The following is a 20,728-nucleotide window of genomic DNA, read 5'->3' as shown; positions in this document are numbered from 1 at the left end:
ATTTTATGATAGTCTGTTGGCTTTAATAAGCCACATATCTGACAGTTGTAATCAGGTGGAAGTGTAAATAATTTAATCCATTTTGCTGTCTTCTAAGTTGCTCTGAGGTAAATGTCACCTATTAAAACATGGTGGACAAGGATTTAGTCAGTTATGAAACATATATTGGAAATGTCTTCTGTCATTTTTGTCCTTGATCCCAGGAATTTCTAGTAAAAAGTAAAAAAAGGGAAATAGAACACTGAAAGTAAATAGTAAATTGATCTTATGCATTACTTTGGTGCTAAGACAGAAATCATATCTAATAACAAGGAGGTGAAGGTTGGCAATATATCGAATACCTGCCCAGTTTTATATAATCAAATGTAAAAGCTATTGTGATATTTGTTGGTGAGTGTAACTTTATGATTAACTGAAGGATGCAGGCAGATATAATTTCACGATCATTTATTTAATTTTCGATTTATTCTGCTACTTTATTTTCATGTAATATTTCCTACATGACTTAAAAAGAGTTATAAATTAATTATATTTTAACAAGGGTGGATAATTATGGGTACATGCACAGAAAAAACTCAAGAGTTCAGAGTCACACTGTGGTTTATTCCCTACCTTAGAATTTGTAGCCGAGGGTTTCTTTGTTTTTTTTCCCACCAAGAAGAAATAGATATCTCGGGGACTGAGAAAGCGGGAGATCTTTGCTGACATGAAAAGAGTTGTACTTTCAGAATGGGTTGAACAACAAGGGGTGCATATACTAACTCTTCACGATCATTTAAAAGTAAAAAATGGAAAAGCATTCTCAGTTTTACTTACAATTTGCAATAAGAATATGCCATAGGTATAGCTATTCTGAGTGCTTTTTTTTTTTTTTTTTTTTTTACTATATGCAGAATGAAGGTATTTATGTGGCAGGAGGGACAGGCAAAAAGAAAGCAGTAAAATTTCTAGATTAGGGCAGGGTTTTAAATGTAGAGTACCTCTTCTTTTATGCTTCTGTCATTCTTGGTTGACAGTTTAGGCCCTGGAAAGGTCATCGCCAACTGCCTGTATCCTGAATTGCAGTTACCAGTGAAGAGCCAGATTTGTTTTGTTCTTTGTTTTCTTTTTTCCTTTTTTGAGGTGGGTGGGGTGAAGGGAAAAAAAAGAGAAGGGATTTGCAGTTCCTTGAAAACTAACAGTTAAAAAAATTGTTTCTGAAGAACCTAGGGGCAGGACAGGAATAAAGATGCAGACATAGAGAATGGACTTGAGGACACGGGGAGGGGGAAGGGTAAGCTGGGACAAAGTGAGAGAATGGCGTTGACATGTATACACTACCAAATGTAAAACAGATAGCTAGTAGGAAGCAGCCGCATAGCACAGGGAGACCAGCTCCGTGCTTTGTGACCACCTAGAGGGGTGGGATAGGGAGGGTGGGAGGGAGAGGCAAGAGGGAGGGGATATGGAGATATATGTATACGTATAGATGATTCACTTTGTTATAAAGCAGAAACTAACAACAATGTAAAGCGATAGTACTCCAATAAAGATGTTAAAAAAAAGAGAAAATTAACAATTTAATGTTAGCTGCAAGGTTTTCCAGAGTTCTCTGTTAGAATATGTTATCCATTTTTTTTGTCATCTTTTGTGAGCCTCTCACTGCTGTGGCCTCTCCCTTGCGGAGCACAGGCTCCGGACACGCAGGCTCAGCGGCTGTGGCTCAAGGGCCCAGCCGCTCCGCTGCATGTGGGATCTTCCGGGACTGGGGCACGAACTCGTGTCCCCTCCATCAGCAGGTGGATTCTCAACCACTGTGCCACCAGGGAAGCCCTGTCATCTTATTTTTTGAACCAGATCATCTATGTACTTTAATGTTCTAATTTTTTTTTTTTTTTTTTTTTTTTTTTTTTTTTTTGCGGCACGCGGGCCTCTCACTGTTGTGGCCTCTCCCGCCGCGGAGCACAGGCTCCGGACGCGCAGGCCCAGCGGCCACGGCCCACGGGCCCAGCCGCTCCGCGGCACGTGGGACCTTCCCGGACCAGGGCACGAACCCGCGTCTCCTGCATCGGCAGGCGGACTCCCAACCACTGCGCCACCAGGGAAGCCCTAATGTTCTAATTTTGAAATTAATTTGAGTAAGGAATGGATGGAAACATTAAGATGGGACTTCCCTGGTGGTTCAGTGCTTAAGAATCCTCCTGCCAATGCAGGGGACATGGGTTCGAGCCCTGGTCTGGGAAGATCCCACATGCTGCAGAGCAACTAAACCCGTGTGCCACAACTACTGAGCCTGTGCTCTAGAGCCCGTGAGCCACAACTACTGAGCCCATGTGCCACAACTACTGAAGCCCACATGCCTGGAGCCTGTGCTCCGCAACAAGAGAAGCCACCACAATGAGTAGCCCGTGCACCGCAATGAAGAGTAGCCCTGGGGCTTCCCTGGTGGCGCAGTGGTTGAGAATCTGCCTGTCAATGCAGGGGACACGGTCTGGGAGGATCCCACATGCCGCAGAGTGGCTGGGCCCGTGAGCCACAATTACTGAGCCAGCGCATCTGGAGCCTGTGCTCCACAACAAGAGAGGCCGCGATAGTGAGAGGCCCGCGCACCGTGATGAAGAGTGGCCCCCCCTTGCCACAACTAGAGAAAGCCCTCACACAGAACCGAAGACCCAACACAGCCATAAATAAATAAATAAAAATTAAAAAAAAAAAAAAAAGAGTAGCCCTGCTCACTGCGACTAGGGAAAGCCCGCGTGCAGCAACAAAGATTCAATGCAGACAAAAAATAATATAAAATAAATCAATTAATTTTTAAAAAAAGAAGGGCTTCCTTAGTGGCGCAGTGGTTGAGAGTCCACCTGCCAATGCAGGGGACACGGGTTCGTGCCCCGGTCCAGGAAGATCCCACATGCTGTGGAGCGGCTGGGCCCGTGAGCCATGGCCGATGAGCCTGTGCGTCTGGAGCCTGTGCTCCGCAACGGGAGAGGCCACAACTGTGAGAGGCCTGAGTACCACAAAAAAAAAAAAAAAAAAAAGAAAGAAAGAAAAAAAGAAAATGAAAACGTTAAGATGATGTCTTTAGGATTTTACAGGGGGAAGTAACTTCTGAACTATGAAGTACACGTGTATGTATTTTACATACACGTGTGTATCTTTGTGACCTCTGGTAGATTGCCTTTCTGGACCCCATTGACTGAACTCTAAGATTCCTTCTCACGTGGAAATTCTGTGATTCTCTGTAAATAAATCCCCCAACTTGCTGTGAGTTAGATATTAGATATTCAGTTTATTGCCAGTGTTCTTACATTTCTTTGTTTTTAACTGCTGGTAAACACAAAACACTTAGCCTTTGTGACCTGAACCCATATTCTGCTTTGGATTCCTGCTTGTTTTTGCCCTGAATTTTGATGAAAATGGAGGTGGGCACTGGCAAAAGAAAAAGACAAAAAGTATGGTATATGTATATACCACAAGTACATGTAAACCATATGTACATGTATATGTATATACAGCTATGGTGTATCTGTCCAAATGACCTTTGCCAAGGGAGTGAGGAATGAATATGATTGTGTGATATCCTGGAGTTTAGGGTGTTATGATTCAATTTTTAATATTTGTGGAATTTATGTATTTATATATAGAGAACCTATTTAAGAGCATTAGCTTTGAAGTCTGAGTTTGAACCCTGGCTTGGAAAAAGTGTGTTACAAAGGAAAGGATGTAACTAATAATCTCTTTTCATCTGATTCAATTTTATATATCAGGTTTATTGAATAGGAACATCTATGAATTTTAACCAATGTAGTTGAACAGTAATTAACAGTGTTTCAATTTGGAGTTTATACTGTAACCATTATTGCATTCATTGTTAGGCAAATATGCATATATGTCTCCTAAGATGAGAATCTGGAACTAAATTGTAAGTTGACATTTAAAACAGTCAGCTTTTACCCCAGAAACTGGTCATTCTTCTGTCTCTGATTTGTAGAAAATAAAGCTGTGGCATGACTGAACATCGACAAGTAAGTAGAGATGCATTTATTTTTTTAAAAGAGCACTGCATTGCTAATACCCTTTCCCCACACTCATCCTTATCAGTTTATTTGGAAAATTATTTACATGTCCTTCATGTGAAGACACTCATGTTGCAAAAATTACATCATAACTTACTTTTGCAACCCATTTGTAGGAAGGAAACACGATATATTTTGGAAGTATCCTTGGATAAGTTAAAGCATTTATTTAATAATGTAACTTTCCTAACATTATCATGAATGGTAACTTCAGGAAGATAAAGGACTTAATATTCAGTGTTCTTAGTCACAGCTGACTGGAGTTATACAAAAACAGCTTCCCCAATCTAGATCTACACAACAACAAAAAATGCGTTTTTACTGAGGTCAACACGTTCCTTAAGAAAGAATCAGTGTATTTAGATTTTTTGCCTCACAAGGTGGATTATGGGCCCTAAATGACATAAATTTCTTCTGAGCTTGTCAGTTTCTGGTCCAGACAGAAAAGTTTGGCCTAAATATAGGAATCAAGAACTCAAGGGGCCTAATGTTGGCAGTACTGTGAACTCAAACTGAACACTGGGGAAAACTACTTCTCTGTCTTTACAGCTCTAAAATAAGATTTCCAATATCTATTTCCCTATATTAATACAAACTGGATTAATGTTAGAGATTAAACCTAATATAATGTTGTATGCCAATTATACCTCAGTAGAAACAAAAAAGATTAAACCTAAAACCTCTAGTACTCCCTGAGTTAAATGGGTATTATTAAGGAGGAATAAATGAAACTAAATTTATTTTATGGAAACTGAATTCCCTAGTAGAGATAAATAAGTAACAACCTGAATGTCTAATCAGAATCACCAGTGAAGTTTTTTGTACAATACTAATCGCTTGAAACACTGGGATAAAGGGTACAAAGTTAACTTGTATTTGCAACCTGAACTCCACGGGGAAATCAGTTTACATACCATAGATTTGCCATTATAAAACCAATATATCTTCATAAGTTTCTATCCTATCCTAGATGTTTTAGCCCTAGAAACAAGAGCAATAGCTAATGTATAGCACCTAAAATATAGTTATTTTACAACTTGTACATTTTACATGAATCAGATACATTCAGTTTTACTAATGAAACCACCACACCACACTACTGTCTCTCAAACTACCAAGAACAAATATGTCTGGGAATTCAGCAAAGCTTATCTGACCTTGTCCCGGGCACAGAAAATCTCAGTATAGAAAACCAGGGAAGGCTCCCCTGGTGGCGCAGTGGTTAAGAATCCGCCTGTCAATGTAGGGGACACGGGTTCGAGCCCTGGTCGGGGAAGATCCCACATGCTGTGGAGCAGCTAAGCCCGTGTGCCACAGCTACTGAGCCTGAGCTCTAGAGCCTGCGAGCCACAACTACTGAGCCTGTGTGCCACAACTACTGAAGCCTGCATGCCTAGAGCCCGTGCTCCGCATCAAGAGAAGCCACCGCAGTGAGAAGCCCTCACACCTCAACAAAGCGAGCCCGCGCTCGCTGCAACTAGAGAACGCCCCGGCACAGCAACGAATACCCAACACAGCTAAAAATAAATAAATAAAATAAATAAAAGAAAAAGGGGCTTCCCTGGTGGCGCAGTGGTTGAGAATCCGCCTGCCAATGCAGGGGACACGGGTTCGTGCCCCGGTCCGGGAAGATCCCACATGCCGCGGAGCGGCTGGGCCCGTGAGCCATGGCCCCTGAGCCTGTGCGTCCGGAGCCTGCGCTCCGCAACGGGAGAGGCCACAACAGTGAGAGGCCCGCGTACCGCAAAAAAAAAAAAAAAAAAAAAAAAAAAAAAAAAAAAAAAAAAGGGTCTCCTATCCCAAGATCATAAATATTCTTCCATATCTTGCTATATTAATTTTTGTAAAATCTAAGTTTTTAACCTACCTAGAGCTTATTATATAAGGTAGAGTTTTAACTGAATTTTCCCACATATTGATAGTTCATCTTCTCCCCACTGTTTTGTTTTGTTTTTTTTTTTTTTTTGCGGTATGCGGGCCTCTCACTGTTGTGGCCTCTCCCGTTGCGGAGCGCAGGCTCCGGACGCACAGGCTCAGGGGCCATGGCTCACGGGCCCAGCCGCTCCGCGGCATGTGGGATCTTCCCGGACCGGGGCACGAACTCGTGTCTCCTGCATCAGCAGGTGGACTCTCAACCACTGCTGCCACCAGGGAAGCCCTCAGTGTTGATTTTTTTTAAAAAAAATCTGTAAACATGTTTTTGTTCATTTTTTATGGCTGTTGGCAGACAACCTCGTAAAGTCATTCATGACCAAACTCTTTATAGAACTGACCCATAAAACATACATTCTAGGAAATCTACAAAAGCCTTGGATTAGTAAAATGGGGAGAAAAAAAGGGAGGGGGGCTAACTAATAAAAGGTTGCCAACATTTTTTTAAATGTGTCATATACCATTGATATTTTAAAACAAAATACAGATTAATTTAAACCAGATCTAAAGGGTATAATCCCAGCATTTAAAAATGGAATGCATGTAGATTTATGAAAAATATTATTGTCCTAATAGTTTTTGTTTTGTCTTGGGTCACCACTGGTTTGGGGAGACAGGGTCAAGCATACTGCCAAAGAACAGAGTTATCAAGCCTGTGTTCTAGGCTAAGTCCTAATTTCTTTGTATTGATTTTTTTAAAAAAGATTTATTCATTATTTATTTATTTTTGGCTGCATCAGGTCTTACTTGTGGCATGTGGGATCTTTGTTGAGGCATGTGGGATATCTTGTTGCGGCACGCGGGCTTCTTTCTAGTTGTGGTGTGCGGGTTTTCTCTTCTCTAGTTATGGCGCACAGGCTCCAGGGCGCATGGGCTCTGTAGTTGTGGCGCTCTGGTTCCAGAGCGCATGGGGTCTGTAGTTTGCAGCACATGGGCTCTCTAGTTGAGGCACGCAAACTCAGTAGTTAGTTGCCCTGCAGCATGTGGGATCATAGTTCCCTGACCAGGGATCAAAACCGCGTCCCCTGCATTGTAAGGCAGGTTCTTTACCACTGGACCACCAGGGAAATCCTAATTTTGATTCTTTTTTAATGTTTAAGAAAAATAACTAAATGTAAATCTATTTTAGTATATTATGTATGCCTATGTAAATTACATTTCTTTATTTATGTTGGTTCCCTCTTTGGTTTCTTTCTTTTTTTGTATCCAGCTTCACTGAAATATAATTGACATAAAACATTGTATGAGTTTAAGGTACACAGCATGATGATTTGACATACATGTATTTTACGACTACCACAGTAAGGTTAGTTAACACATCTGTCACCTCACATAGTCAATGATGTTTGTTTTGAATGTGTTTTTATTTTATTTTATTTTGGCCGTGCTGCATGGCATGTGGGGTCTTTGTTCCCTGACCAGGGATCAAACCCGTGCCCCCTGCAGTGGAAGCAGAGTCTTAAGCACGGGGCTGCCAGGGAAGTCCCAGTGATGTTTGTTTTGTGGGAGAACATTTAAGATCTACTCTCAGCAACTTTCAAGTATATAGTATAGTAATGTTCACTATAGTCACCATGCTGTAGATTAGATTTACAGAATTTATTCAGCTTGTAACTGGATTTTTGTACCCTTTAACCACCTCCTCTCATTTCCCCCACTTCTCAGACCCTGGCCACCACTGCTTATGAGATTATACAGTATTTGTCTTTCTCTGATTTATTTGACTTAGCACCATGCCTTCTAGGTTCATCCATGTTGTTGTAAAAGGCAGGATTTCCTTCTTTTTTGTGGCTGAATAATATTCCATTGTATATATATACCAATGTTTTCTTTGTCCATTAATCTGTTGACAGACACTGAGATTGTTTCCATATCTTGGCTATTGTAAATAATGCTGCAGTGAACATGGAGGTGCAGCTATCTCTTTGAAATAGTAATTTCATTTCCTTGGATATATACCTCAAGTGGGATTGCTGAATTATATGGCAGTTTTGTCTTTAATCTTATGAGGAACCTCCATACTGTTTTCCATAGTGGCTGTACCAATTTACATTCACACTAACACTGCTCAAGGGTTCGCTTTTCTCCACCTCACCAGTACTTATTATCTCATGTCTTTTTGATTATAGTGATTCTAACAAATGTGAGGTGATATCTCATTGCAGTTTTGACTTGTGTTTCCCTGATGATGTTGAACACCTTTTCATATACTTTGGAAAAATTTCTGTTCAGATCCTTTGCCCATTTTTATTTATTTATTTATTTATTTTTATTATTACTGTATGAGTTCCTTATATATTTTGGATAATAATCCCTTATCAGATATATAGTTTACAAATGTTTTCTCCCATTTTATAGATTGCTTTTTCATTTTGTGATTGTTTCTTTTGCTGTGCAGAAGCTTTTTAGTTTGATGTAGTTTGATGTAGACATACCCTATATGTCTGTTTTTGTACCAGTACCACACTGTTTTGATCATTGTAGCTTTATAGTATTATCCGAAGTCTGGGAGAGTTATTAGGTATTTTATTTTTTTATATTATTTTAAAAGAGATTGTTTATTTTCATCTAGTTTGTTCTTAGTGTATAGAAGTGCAACTGATTTTTGTGTGCTGATTTTGTAACCTGCAGCTTTAATGAATTATTAGTTCTAATGGTTTTATGGTGTAGTCTTTAAGATTTTTCTGTATAAAATCATGTCATCTGCAAACAGAGACACTTTTACTTCTTCCTTCTGATTTGGATGCCTTTTATGTCTTTCCTACCTAATTGCTGTGGTTGGGACTTCCAGTACTGTGTTGACTAGGAGTGTTTAGATTACCTTTTTCTTGTTTCCGATCTTAGGGGAAAAGCTGTCAGCCTTTCACCATTGTGAAGTCAGCTGTGGGCTTGTCATATATGGCCTTTATTATGTTGAGGTACATTCCTTCTATACCCAGCTTGTAGTTGGTTTTTTATCATGAAACGATGTTGAATTTTGTCTAGTGTTTTTTTCTGTTATCTATTCAGATCATATCATTTTGGTCTTTCATTCTGTTAATGTGGTTTATCACATTGATTAATTTGTGTGCATTGAACCATCCTTGTATCACAGGGATAAATCCCATTTGATCATGGTGTATGATTTTTTTAATGTGCTGTTGAATGTGGTTTGCTGTTATTTTACTGAGAATTTTTGCATCTAAATTCATCAGGGATATTGGCCTATAGTTGTAGTTTCCTTCTCTGGCTTTGGGTAATGCTGGCTTCATAAAATGAGTTTGGGAGTGATTTCTCCTCTTCAATTTTTGGGGAAGAGTTTGAGCAGGATTGACATTAATTCTTTCTTATATGCTTCCTAGAATTTTCCAGTGAAACCATCTAGTCTTGTGCTTTTCTTTGTTGGGAAGTTTTGATTACCGATTCAGTCTCCATACTCATTATTTGTCTATTCAAATTTTCTACATCTTCATGATTCAGTCTTGGAAGTGTTAAAAAAGAAAAACAAAACCTGTTGCACATTAAAGTGTTGAAGAGTTTATTTGAGCAAACATTAATTTGAATTGCAGAGCACCAGTCCAGAAGCGATTTCAGAAGTGCTCCATGCACAGGAGCTACGGGCAAGGTTTTTATAGACGTGACACCGAAGCAAAGTAGTTATTTGATTGGCTGTATCTTAAGCAGTTGCCTTATTTGGGATTGTTCTTAAGTTTCATTTTCTCAGATACCAGTGCATTTAAGCTGGCTTAGGTTTTGGTTTGCAACCTGGGCTACCAAGGCATTAGAACCACCTCAGACAATTAAACCCTAATTGCCTCCTTGTTTAATTACCTTAACAGTAAGTGGTCATGCTTCTAGGAATTTATCCATTTCCTGTAGGTTGTCCATTTTACTGGAGTATAATTGTTCATAGTAGTCTCTTATGATCCTTTATTTTCTGTGGTATCAGTTGTAATGTCGCCTCTTTCATTTACAATTTTTTTCTTTTTTTTTTTGTTTACAATTTTATTTGAGTCCTCTCTTTTCCCTTGGTTAGTCTAGCTATAGGTTTGCCTTTTTTTTTTTTTTTTTTTTTAAGAACCAAGTGTTAGTTTCATTAATCTTTTATATTGGTTTCCTTTCTCCATTTTGGTTATTTCTGCTCTAATCTTTATTATTGCTTTTTGCGGACATTGGGCTTAGTTTGTTCTTTTTCTACTTCCTTGAGGTGAAATGTTGGTTGTTTATTTGGGATCTTTCTTTTTTCTTAATGTAGGCATTTATAGCTATAAACATTCCTCTTAAAACTGTTTTTGCTGCATCCCATAAGTTTTGGTTTGTTGTGTTTCCATTTTTGTTTGTCTCAAGATATTTTTTGATTTCCCTTTTGATTTCTTCTTTGATATTGCTTGTTCAGTAGTGTGTTGATTGATTTCCACATATTTGTGAATTTTCCAATTTTCCTTCTGTTACTGATTTCTAGTTTCATGCCTGTGATGTTGTGATTTATAACACTTGTATATTTTGGTCTTCATTCTTGATTCCTGACTCACAACTCCCCAAAACCCTTGTAATTTCCTAAGCGAACAGTGGGAACATCTTTTGTTCTCAGTTCAAAGCCATAAAGGTGAAATGGGTGTCTTCTCATTTACAACAAACCCCTTTCAACCACACATGAGTTTGTTAATAAGGTGAATTTTTGAAGGCCCCTAGGTAACTGAATGATGGAGACCAGTTGCCAGGGCAGCCAACTATGATTAGAGGGTTGGAACTTTCAGTTCCACTCCCCATTTCCCCCTTCCCCACCTCTGGGGAGGAGAGAGGAGCTGAAGGTTGAAGCAGTCACCAGTAGCCTGTGGTATAATCAATTATGTCTATGTATTGGAGCCTGCATTAAAAATACCCAAAAGGATGAGGTTCAGAGATCTTCCATGTTGGTAGCATCTGCATGCCAGAGAGGTGGTGCACCCCACTTCTTATGGCGACAGAAGCTCCTGCACTCAGGACCCTTCCAGACCTCACCCTGTGTTACCTCTTTATCTGGCTTTTCATCTGAATCCTTTAAATAAGCTGAGAGGGCTTCCCTGGTGGCGCAGTGGTTAAGAATCTGTCTGCCAATGCAGGGGACACAGGTTCAAGCCCTGATCCAGGAAGATCCCACATGCCGCGGAGCAACTAAGCCTGTGCGCCACAACTACTGAACCTGTGCTCCGCAGCCCGTGAGCCAGAACTGCTGAACCCCTCAGCCTGTATCCTGAGGACGAAGAGTAGACCCACTCACCACAACTAGAGAAAGCCCGCATGCAGCAACAAAGACCCATCTCAGCCAAAAATAAATAAAACTTAAATTAAGTAAATTTAAAAAAAATAAGCTGAGAGACATAAGTTAATGTTTCTCTGATTTCTGTGCACCACTTCTAGCAAATTAATTGAACCTGAGAAGTGGGTTGGAGGAACCTTCAATTTATAGCCAGTTGTTCAGCAGCACAAAGTAACACCCTGGACTTGCAATTGGTGTCTGAAGTGGGGGTAGTCTTGTGGGACTGGGCCTTTAACCTGTGAGATATGATGCTATCTCCTGGTAGATAGTGTCAGAATTGAGTTAAATTTGTAGGACACCCATTCAGTGTCTGCTAAGAAATCAGGTATTGCTTGGGTGTTGGAAAACATACGTCTGAATACCATTGTGATCAGGAAAGATACTTGATATGGTTTCTGTCTTACTGATCTTGTTGAAATTTGTTTTGTGGCCTAACATATGTTCTGTCTTGGAGAATGTTCTGTGTATGCTTGAGAAGAATGTGTATTTTGCTGCCATTGGATGGACTGTTCTGTGTATGTTTATTAGATTCATTTAATCTGTGATGTTGTTAAAATCTTCTGTTTGCTTATTAATTCTCTGGAAGATCTATCTGTTGTTGAGAGTGAGGTATTAAAATCCCCGCTACTATTGTATTGCTGTTCATTTCTCCTTTTAGTTCTGTTATATTTGCTTTATATATTTAGGTGCTCCAGTGTTGGGTGCATAAATATTTATACTTGTTGTATCTTCTTGATGAATCGATCCCCTTTATCATTATATGATGACCTTCTTTGACTCTTGGTTTCTTTATTTCTGTCTTCCTTTAGTGGAACCAAGCTTAATGTCATCTAGTTAAAGCTCCTTTTCAATGGAAGAATCTACTCTATGACATCGCTGATATTGGAGAGACTGGCTGACCAGTAATGGGGAGAGCTCACAGCTTTACACATTTATTTAAGCCAAATCTGTCTTAAACACATTGTCTCCACTTCTCCTAGGTTGGTTATCTTCAACAGTATAGAGCTACTTGATTGTAAAGGACAATTCTTCAGCTATTCAATAGCAGCTATAATGTTCTTCCATTGAACATTTTGAGTATTCCTCTTATCTTTACCATTTTCCACAAAACTTAGCTTTAGAACCTCTCAATATCCTGAGATCCATTTTCTAAATGATATTTAGTTGATTTCCTTTCTCAAATGTGACGTTAGAGTTATTGACAACCACTCAGAATATACAGTAGTTTTGTCCCTTGGTCTGGTCTGCTTTCCATTAGTGTATCCTAAGATTACAGTTTTTCTTTCCTTTTAAAATTTGTTACAGGAAGTCACATAAGTAACTCATGATAAACTAAAACTCCCTGTTTTTTGTGAAACTAGGTTTCTAGTTTCATATTTATATAACTGGTAATTGCTTAATTTTAGTGAGAGATTTTTAAAAAATTTAGCCTGTTTAGTTTCCTCATTTTTTAAAATTAATTTATTTATTTATTAATTTTTGGCTGTGTTGGGTCTTCGTTGCTGTGTGTGGGCTTTCTCTAGTTGCGGCGAGCGAGGGCTACTCTTCGTTGTGGTGCACGGGATTCTCATTGCGGTGGCTTCTCTTGTTGCGGAGCATGGGCTCTAGATGCACGGGCTTCAGTAGTTGTTGCTTGCGGGCTCTAGAGTGCAGACTCAGTAGTTGTGGCACACAGGCTTAGTTGCTCCGTGGCATGTGGGATCTTCCCGGACCAGGGCTGGAACCCATGTCCCCTGCATTGGCAGGCGGATTCTTAACCGCTGCGCCACCAGGGAAGTCCCTAGTTTCCTCTTGATACTGTCCTTTTGAAATCATGTTGAACCCTGATTCTGTTATCCAAGGTTATTATTTATCCTAATGAGTTTCATGGTATCCAGAAGTTTAGTAAATATACTTATGACTTTATTCAAGATATCTAAAACTATTGCATGGGTATTTTGGTTAAACATGGGAGTTTGACTTAATACGTTTATTTCCTTTCTTTTCAAATAGCACTAACATTATAATAAAAGAATAAAAAGGAGTATAAGATCACAGGGACAAGAATGACAAAAATAATTTTAGAAGATAAAAAAATTAGTAGAGGCCACAGCAGTGAGAGGCCTGCATACCGCAAAAAAAAAAAAAAAAAAAAAAAAAAAAAATTAGTAGAAAAGTGTTAAATAATTTAGCCAAGTAGAGGGAGGTACACTCTGGGTTGTCTGCAGAAACTAGCAAGCAAGTTTACAAAACCTCCAAAAATACTCAACACTTGGTAGTAAAAAGTGAAAATACAAGAATGAGGCTGGAGATTAAAAGTAGGTAATGGTTGAAGAAAGTTTTTTTAATCCAAAATGTGTTTATTGGCATGGTTTCCCATTCATCTTGATTCTGGGGGCTTTTAGTGCTGCTTCTATCTGAAGGAGCATCCTTCTGTAAGCCTTGCTTTTCCTCCTGTAGGCTGGCAGAGGACAGTAGAGCAGCCAACACACAGAACTACTGTTTGTGCATGACCAAAGACAGTGGTGATTTTATAGCATCCTGAGCATTTCACATCCATGAAATAGGAATTGGGGCTCTGCACCAGGCTCTTCTTCTTGTGTTTCCTCTTCTCCTCTTCTGGAGAGGGACAAAAGAGATCCTTTGAGAGAAGCATGCTCTCATGGGGAGGTCGTCACCGTGGGAAAGGCTGAAAAAAGTCTTAAATTAAGTGGTTGAATCCTATGTAAATTAATTCTTCCCCTTCTAGGAAACTGGGCATTTTTTTCTTCAAGAAAATGGAGGCTGAGGGTTCTGGATCCAGGAATATCAGATGTATGAAAAGGATAGGGTTATGGAGCCAAACAGTGAACTTACAGTAGCTTCTTAATGCCATGAAAAGGAGTGGACAGCCAAGGATAACCTGATAGTTGAGGACAGCCTACACAATGAGAGGCCAAACAAACACATAAAAGAAACAAGGTAGAGAGCAGAGGGGAAGAGGTATTAATCTCTAAGAAATGAAATGTTGCATCTTCAAAAAACAGAATGCTCTTTTGAAACTCTTTCAATAAATAAGAAATAACTCTTGGAAATAAAAAATGATACCCCCCCCAAAAAAAAATTAGTGGAAAGATTGGAAGTAAAGTTGAAGCAATTTCCTAGGAATTAGAAAGAAAATATTAAATGAGGAAAATAGGAGACAAATAATTTTTAAAATTAAAGATAGACCAGGAGGTCCAATATTTGACTAATAGGAGTTTGAGCATGAGAAGACAGAAAATAGTGGGAGATGATACCAACAGATTTCCAAAGCATTTTCCAAACTGAATCATAGATTTGCAAGTTGAAAGATCTGATAGAATAATAAAAAAGACACAAACCAAGAGGACTGATTATGAAATTTCAGTAAAGTGGGGATACAGAGGCTGTACGAAAAGTTTCCAGCAAGAGTAGCTAGAGGTTACATTCAAAGGACCAATCAGAATAGCATTACATATCACAGTAGTAATATAGGAAGACAGAAATGGATTAAGCAGTATCTTCAGATATCTTCAGTGGAAAGGATTTCCAACCTATAATTTTATTCTTAGCCATATTAATGAAATGTGAGTCTAGGATAAAGATATTTTTAGACATGCAAGTGACCAGAATTTCAGTTCTCATGAGCCTTTTTCCCCCCATAAGTTACTAGTGAATGTACTCTTAAATAGGAAGGGAAAAGAAATCGGGTCCAAGACTCAGAATTCAGTCAAAGAGAAGAGCCAAGGGAGAGCCCAAGGTGACAGCTCTGTACCTAGTCTAGAGAGTCCCCCCACAGAGGGAAACAGAAGAAAGAACAAAGGGTTCTGGGAAGGTATGGCTCCAGGAAAAAACAATATCTGGTGTTTTTGAGCATATGGAAAATATTGATAGACATGTGACAGATGCTGGAACATTTGAGGAAAAGTTAAAAATATATAGAAAGTAGAAAAAATGAGGTTGTCATTAATTTGTAGGGAGAAAGAGTGCATGGTCCTATTGTTCTGCTTGGCTCAGCACTCAGTAGTATCTGTCTGGTATTACATTCACACTCACTCTTTATTTAAACAAAGATTGTCATAAAATTACATAGGGTATGGAGGATAGAGATAGAGGTTGAAACTAAATACTTACATTCCTTGGTAGTATGTCGATAGGTAATATATAAATTTGATAAATCAAGCATATTTAGAAAAACAGAGGTAAATATCAAAAGAACCCCCTAGAAGATTCGATAGGGTATAGGGGTAGGGCAGACCCTACTGTTTTTCCAATGTCCTTTTGTCTTGGTTGACTTTTTACATAAAAATTCAGTTAAGTTATATGGTATATTATAGAGACCTCTTTCTAGATGTATATATATCAATTAATAACAGCCAAATATTTAGCTATATCATGCCTCCTTTGTTTAGCTATCTTGTTCATAATAGCACCACTGTCTTATTCATATCATGGCCTAGAAAGTCTAATAGATTTCCTTTGTCTATTAATTTGGTATCACTTTTCCTTAATGACTTTCTTACAAAGTTATTTCTTCTCTTTTTAAAGAATCTTTGTTCCGATTTAACATATTGTTTCTTTTGGTTCCTTTTAAAACTAAAATATAATTTCTGGCATGCAGTTAAGGTATCTAGGGTACTGTGTACTTTGTTTCTTACATTATCTAAAACAGGGGAATGCTTTTTCTACAAATAAGTAGCAAGGCTGTATTAAAATACATTGCGTTGGAAATATTTCCATAGCAGTAAGATGATTTAGAATGTGTGTTTGTGAGTGAGTTGTAAAATTACTATCTGACATATGTCTTGGAAAATTCCATAGATTCTGCCAGTTTTCAGTTTCTGGCACATCGACTAGAATTTGTACATGAGGAAGTCAAACCCTACTTTCTTCTGATTTACCACCCCCTCTGGAATTTTGGAATATGAGATTCAGTTAAATGCTTGCTAATCCTCAGTCAGATCCCATCATGGGCTTGTTGTATCTACTAGTAGTTCTTTTGTGTGTATATAGTGTGGTGGAGCTGGGGTAAGTGGAGGAGAAAAGGGAGGACATATAATTATATTGCCACCTTGACTTTAAAATTCTTTCACTTCATAACTTCAGAAGAAGTTTTCAGTAGGGCATGGAAGATTTCCAGGATTGAGCAGTACCCAAAATGAGTTCCAGTCATATCCAGTAGTTCATCAAAGTTCATGGAGTTGTTGGTGCTCTGGAATGTTGCTGTGGATAGTTAAAACTGATTAAGTGGAAGAAATTTTCAACAGAAAAAAGAATAAAAGTGTATACTTATTTTAGACTGAGAGCAATGAATTGGTAGTGGATGTTGATTTCGATTAAAGAAACAGAAGTCAGGATAAAAGAAAGCTTGTAATATTGAGTCAGATATTAGAAAGTGTCCATAGCAGAAAGCTTGATCTATTAAGTAATGTGTCTGTTGTCTAAATGTATCCCTTCCTTGGTGTTTTTATCTAGGGATTTCTTTCTTAGGATAAATTTAGTCATGAGATGGTAATGCACTGACAGCAGTTTGCTTCTAAAAAGCAATTATATTTCTACTAGGGAGAAGATGTTGGGTGGAGGAATTACAAACTTACTTTGTTTTAGGTTTATTTAGCCATAGAAAAATGTTTTTCCTCTTAGATTTTGGCAAGAAAACTAACCAGTTGGAAAAACATCTGGTGTTGGTTGAGTGAGGGAATGGCATAATCAGTAAAAACTACTTATAGGAAAAAATCGTTTGAAAAAAATCTCTGCAGCTTCAACTCTGGATTTCTTTATGACGGTTCATTCTTAATCTCTCTCAGAAATTTTCTTCCCACCAAAAGATTTTACCTATGTTGGGCTACTTCAGTATCTCTCAAATTTTATTCAAATCTATGAAATTTAGATCACGAGTCATAAACTTTTAAAATGTAGAATGTGTTTTCATAGATTTTGCTTTCTAACAGCCGCTCTAAAACCTAGTGGCTTGAAACAATTATTCAGTCTGACAGTTCTTCTTCTAGTTACCCAAAAAGGTCGCCCGTGAGGCTGCAGTCCTCTGGTGGCTTGACTGGGGCTTGAGTGTCTAAGATGGCCTCGTTGACAGTCTGAGACCTTGGTGTCACTGTCAGCTGGTACTCTTTTTCCACAAGGCCTGTCATCATTCACAAGTTTAGCCTGGGCTTTCTTACATGGTGGCAGGAGTGTTTCAAGAAGGTAAAGTTTTGGTTAAGGCTTAGCTTGGAAATTGCAGTGTTATTTCACCACATTCTTTTGGTCAGATCAAGTCATCATGTGAACTCAAATGCAAAGGGTGGGAAAACAGACTCCACCTATTGAAGGGAGGTGCAGCAAAAGCCCATTGCAAAAGGGTTTTGTAGCAAGGAGATAAGATTCCTTGGAGGCCCTTATTATAAGGTTCTACCATGGTCTGTCCTCTGGCTCCAATGATTCGAATTCTTTTTTTTTTTTTTTGTGGTACGAGGGCCTCTCACTGTTGTGGCCTCTCCTGTTGCGGAGTACAGGCTCCGGACGCACAGGCTCAGTGGCCATGGCTCACGGGACCAGCCTCTCCGCGGCATGTGGGATCTTCCCGGACCAGGGCACGAACCCGTGTCCCCTGCATTGGCAGGCGGATTCTCAACCACTGTGCCACCAGGGAAGCCCCCATGATTCGAATTCTTGTCGCATGCAAATCATTCCCTCCCAAGACCTCGAAAGTCTTATATCCAAAAACAACCTGTATAAATACACAAATAAATAATGGTGAAAACCTGTAACTTGTTATCTGCATTTGATTTAGAGGTAGATGAGGGGTCCTCACCTGCAGTTCCTCTTGATCCAGAGACCTATGAACTAAAAAGAAAAGTTATCTGCCCCATACACTCAACATATACCGTTATTCACAGAGATAGAATAACGGCAGTATACATTCACCCTAAAAAGGGGGGAGTAACAGGAGTCATATAGCATATATCAATTCTGAAATATAGCAGACGCATTGTCAAGGTCATCTACTCCAGGTGAAATGGAACAGGACCCTATGGTCCTTCCCCACCATGTCCTCTGCCTCCTTTTGTCTGTAGAAAAACTTTAGCTAAAGAGTTTAATCAGAGAATTGAGAAAATGCAGAAGCAAAGGAAAACAGTCAAACAAGACCAAATATTAACAGTTCAGTTATTAAACAAATTCAAGGACCTTTAGTTCCTCCTCATGGGCTGTAGATAATAGTCTATGTCCTTTGAGCTGTTTTGTAGATATTGAAACCCCCACCAGGTGGAAGAAGTTAACTACATGATAACCAGACTGTAGCCATGACATGAGCTGCCACAATTCTGAGAACTGGCCTCAAGGAAATGGGAACAAACCGACCCTGGAATTGAAGATTAACTGTACTTAAAATCAGGATGACGCTGATCAGACTACCACATGACCAATTTCAAGATGACTGTCAGAGCTGACTATTTGGTTCCTGCATGTAGCCCCCTACCTCCGCCTATACATGCCTGAAACTCCCCTTTTAAAGTGCTTGCCCACTGATTGTCAGTGGAGAGTTGGCCTTTGGGCATGAGTCCACCCTCTCCCCTGGTTGCCGGCCTCTGAAATAAAGCAAATTTTACTTTCCACCAACCTTGCCTCTCAACTGTTGGCTTTCCAGCAGCAAGCAGCTGGACCCTACTTTTGGTAACACAGAAGCAGGAAATGTGCCTTGATTGGGGCCCAGTTCTGCTTCCTGGGAATGGTTCCCTAATCCATTGTTCTCTGTGATTCTTGGTACTGCATTATGAGCTCTTAACGCTGCTTTCTGAGAGGTCTCTTCTTTTACATAAGAAATATCTTATGAAGCTAAGTAGCTTTCTCAGGGTACTTCCTCCCTATAGAAAGTTGGGAACCCAGTGGCCTTTTTTCATTTTAAATAGTTTCTGTCCCTTGTTGTATCCAGCAGGTACAACTTCCTTTAAAATTTCTGAAATTTTCTGTGAATCTGGCTTGTGTTGTTCCATGTCCCAAAAGCTACATCATTATAACTCTTTTAAAGACAGACCTCTGCTGACTTTGGTTGTGTCTATCTGCTGTGGCGTAAATTCCCTTTAGCTTCTTAGAGGCCATTATGTCTAGTTGAGAGAGTCAACTAGGTATGGCTTTAAAAGTTCCTGAATTAAAAGACTATTGTAGGGCTTCCCTGATGGCACAGTGGTTGAGAGTCCGCCTGCCGACGCAGGGGAAACAGGTTCGTGCCCCAGTCCGGGAAGATCCCACATGCCGCGGAGCGGCTAGGCCCGTGAGCCATGGCCGCTGAGTCTGCACGTACGGAGCCTGTGCTCCGCAATGGGGGAGGGCACAATGGTGAAAGGCCCACGTACTGCATTAAAAAAAAAAAAAAAAAAAAGACAATTGTGTAACCTTTGGTTAGGCAGAGTTCACATGTATGATATTCAAAAGCATGATGTGTTAAAAAAAAGGATAAATTGGACTATATCAAAATTAAAAATATTTGTTCTTCAAAAGACACCATTAAGAAATAGAAGTCACAACACACAGAATGGGAGAAAATATTTGCAAGTCATAGAGAAGATAATGAATGTGTATTCAAAATATATAAAGAGCCCCTAAATCTCAATAGTAAGAAGATAAACAACTCAAGAGGGAAAATGATTTGAATACACATTTCACCAAAGAAGTCTTTTGAATGGCTGAAAAGCACATGAAAAGATGCTCAACAGCATTAGTAATTAGGGAAGTGCAAATTGAAACCACAATGAGATACCACCCGATTAGACTGACTGAAATAAAAAAGACAACAACAAGGAACGGTAAGATAGGGACAGACTGGAAACCTCATACATTGCTGGTGGGAATGTAAAATGGTGCAGCTACTCTGGAAAACAATTTAAAAGTTTTAAATAAACTTAACCATGTGATACAACCCAGAAAATCTCCTTCTTAGAATTTATCCAAGAGAAATGAGAACATATTTCAACCCAAAGACTTGTATGAGAAAGATCATAGCAGCATTATTCATAATAGTAAAAAAAATTGTAACAATCCAAATGTCTGTCCTCTAGGAATGAATAAACAAAATATAGAATTCCATATACTGGAATACTATTCAACACTAAAAAAGAATGAACTACTGGTACATGCTATATAACATAGGTGAACTTAAAAAACATGCAGAATAAAAAAAGTCAGATGCAAAAGATGACATATTTTATGATTCCATTTTTTTTTTTTAATGCCCAGAAGGGAAAATCTACAGAGACAGAAAGCAGATTAGTGGTTGCTTGAGGTTGGGGATCAGCACAGGGATTGATTGCAAATGGGCATAAGGATATTTTTGGGGTGATGGAAATTCATCAGAGCTGAATCATAGTGATGGTTACACAGCTTTATAAATTTACTAAAAATTATTGAAGCGTAAAATTAAAACCAGTGAATTTTACGGTATTTGCATTATGCCATAATAAAGCTGCTAAAAATGCTGTATGCAGATGAAATC

At 39.0% G+C, this 20,728-nt stretch overlaps 2 protein-coding genes across 6 annotated transcripts in view; one reads left to right on the top strand and one right to left on the bottom strand.

Moving 5' to 3' along the window:
• FBXL20 (F-box and leucine rich repeat protein 20) overlaps positions 1 to 20,728 on the top strand; it is a 96,859-nt gene that overhangs the window by 7,562 nt on the left and 68,569 nt on the right. The window contains exon 1 of one of the 5 annotated variants that reach the window (XM_067020504.1): positions 8,838 to 8,905. The exons of the other annotated variants lie outside the window; for them this stretch is intronic. The gene's annotated coding sequence lies outside the window, so the exon portion shown is untranslated. Of the gene's footprint in view, positions 1 to 8,837; positions 8,906 to 20,728 lie in introns of those variants that run through there. 5 annotated transcript variants of the gene reach the window in all.
• LOC131745871 (small ribosomal subunit protein eS27-like) lies at positions 13,658 to 13,900 on the bottom strand. Its single transcript, XM_067020576.1, has one exon. It carries the CDS (start codon positions 13,898 to 13,900, stop codon positions 13,658 to 13,660), a length of 243 nt encoding a protein of 80 aa, XP_066876677.1.

Source organism: Kogia breviceps, chromosome 19, assembly GCF_026419965.1.
Source record: "Kogia breviceps isolate mKogBre1 chromosome 19, mKogBre1 haplotype 1, whole genome shotgun sequence".
Classification (NCBI taxonomy): Eukaryota; Metazoa; Chordata; class Mammalia; order Artiodactyla; family Physeteridae; genus Kogia; species Kogia breviceps.
Note: the sequence above shows the minus strand (reverse complement) of the source record. Positions and strands in the feature narration are given on the sequence as shown.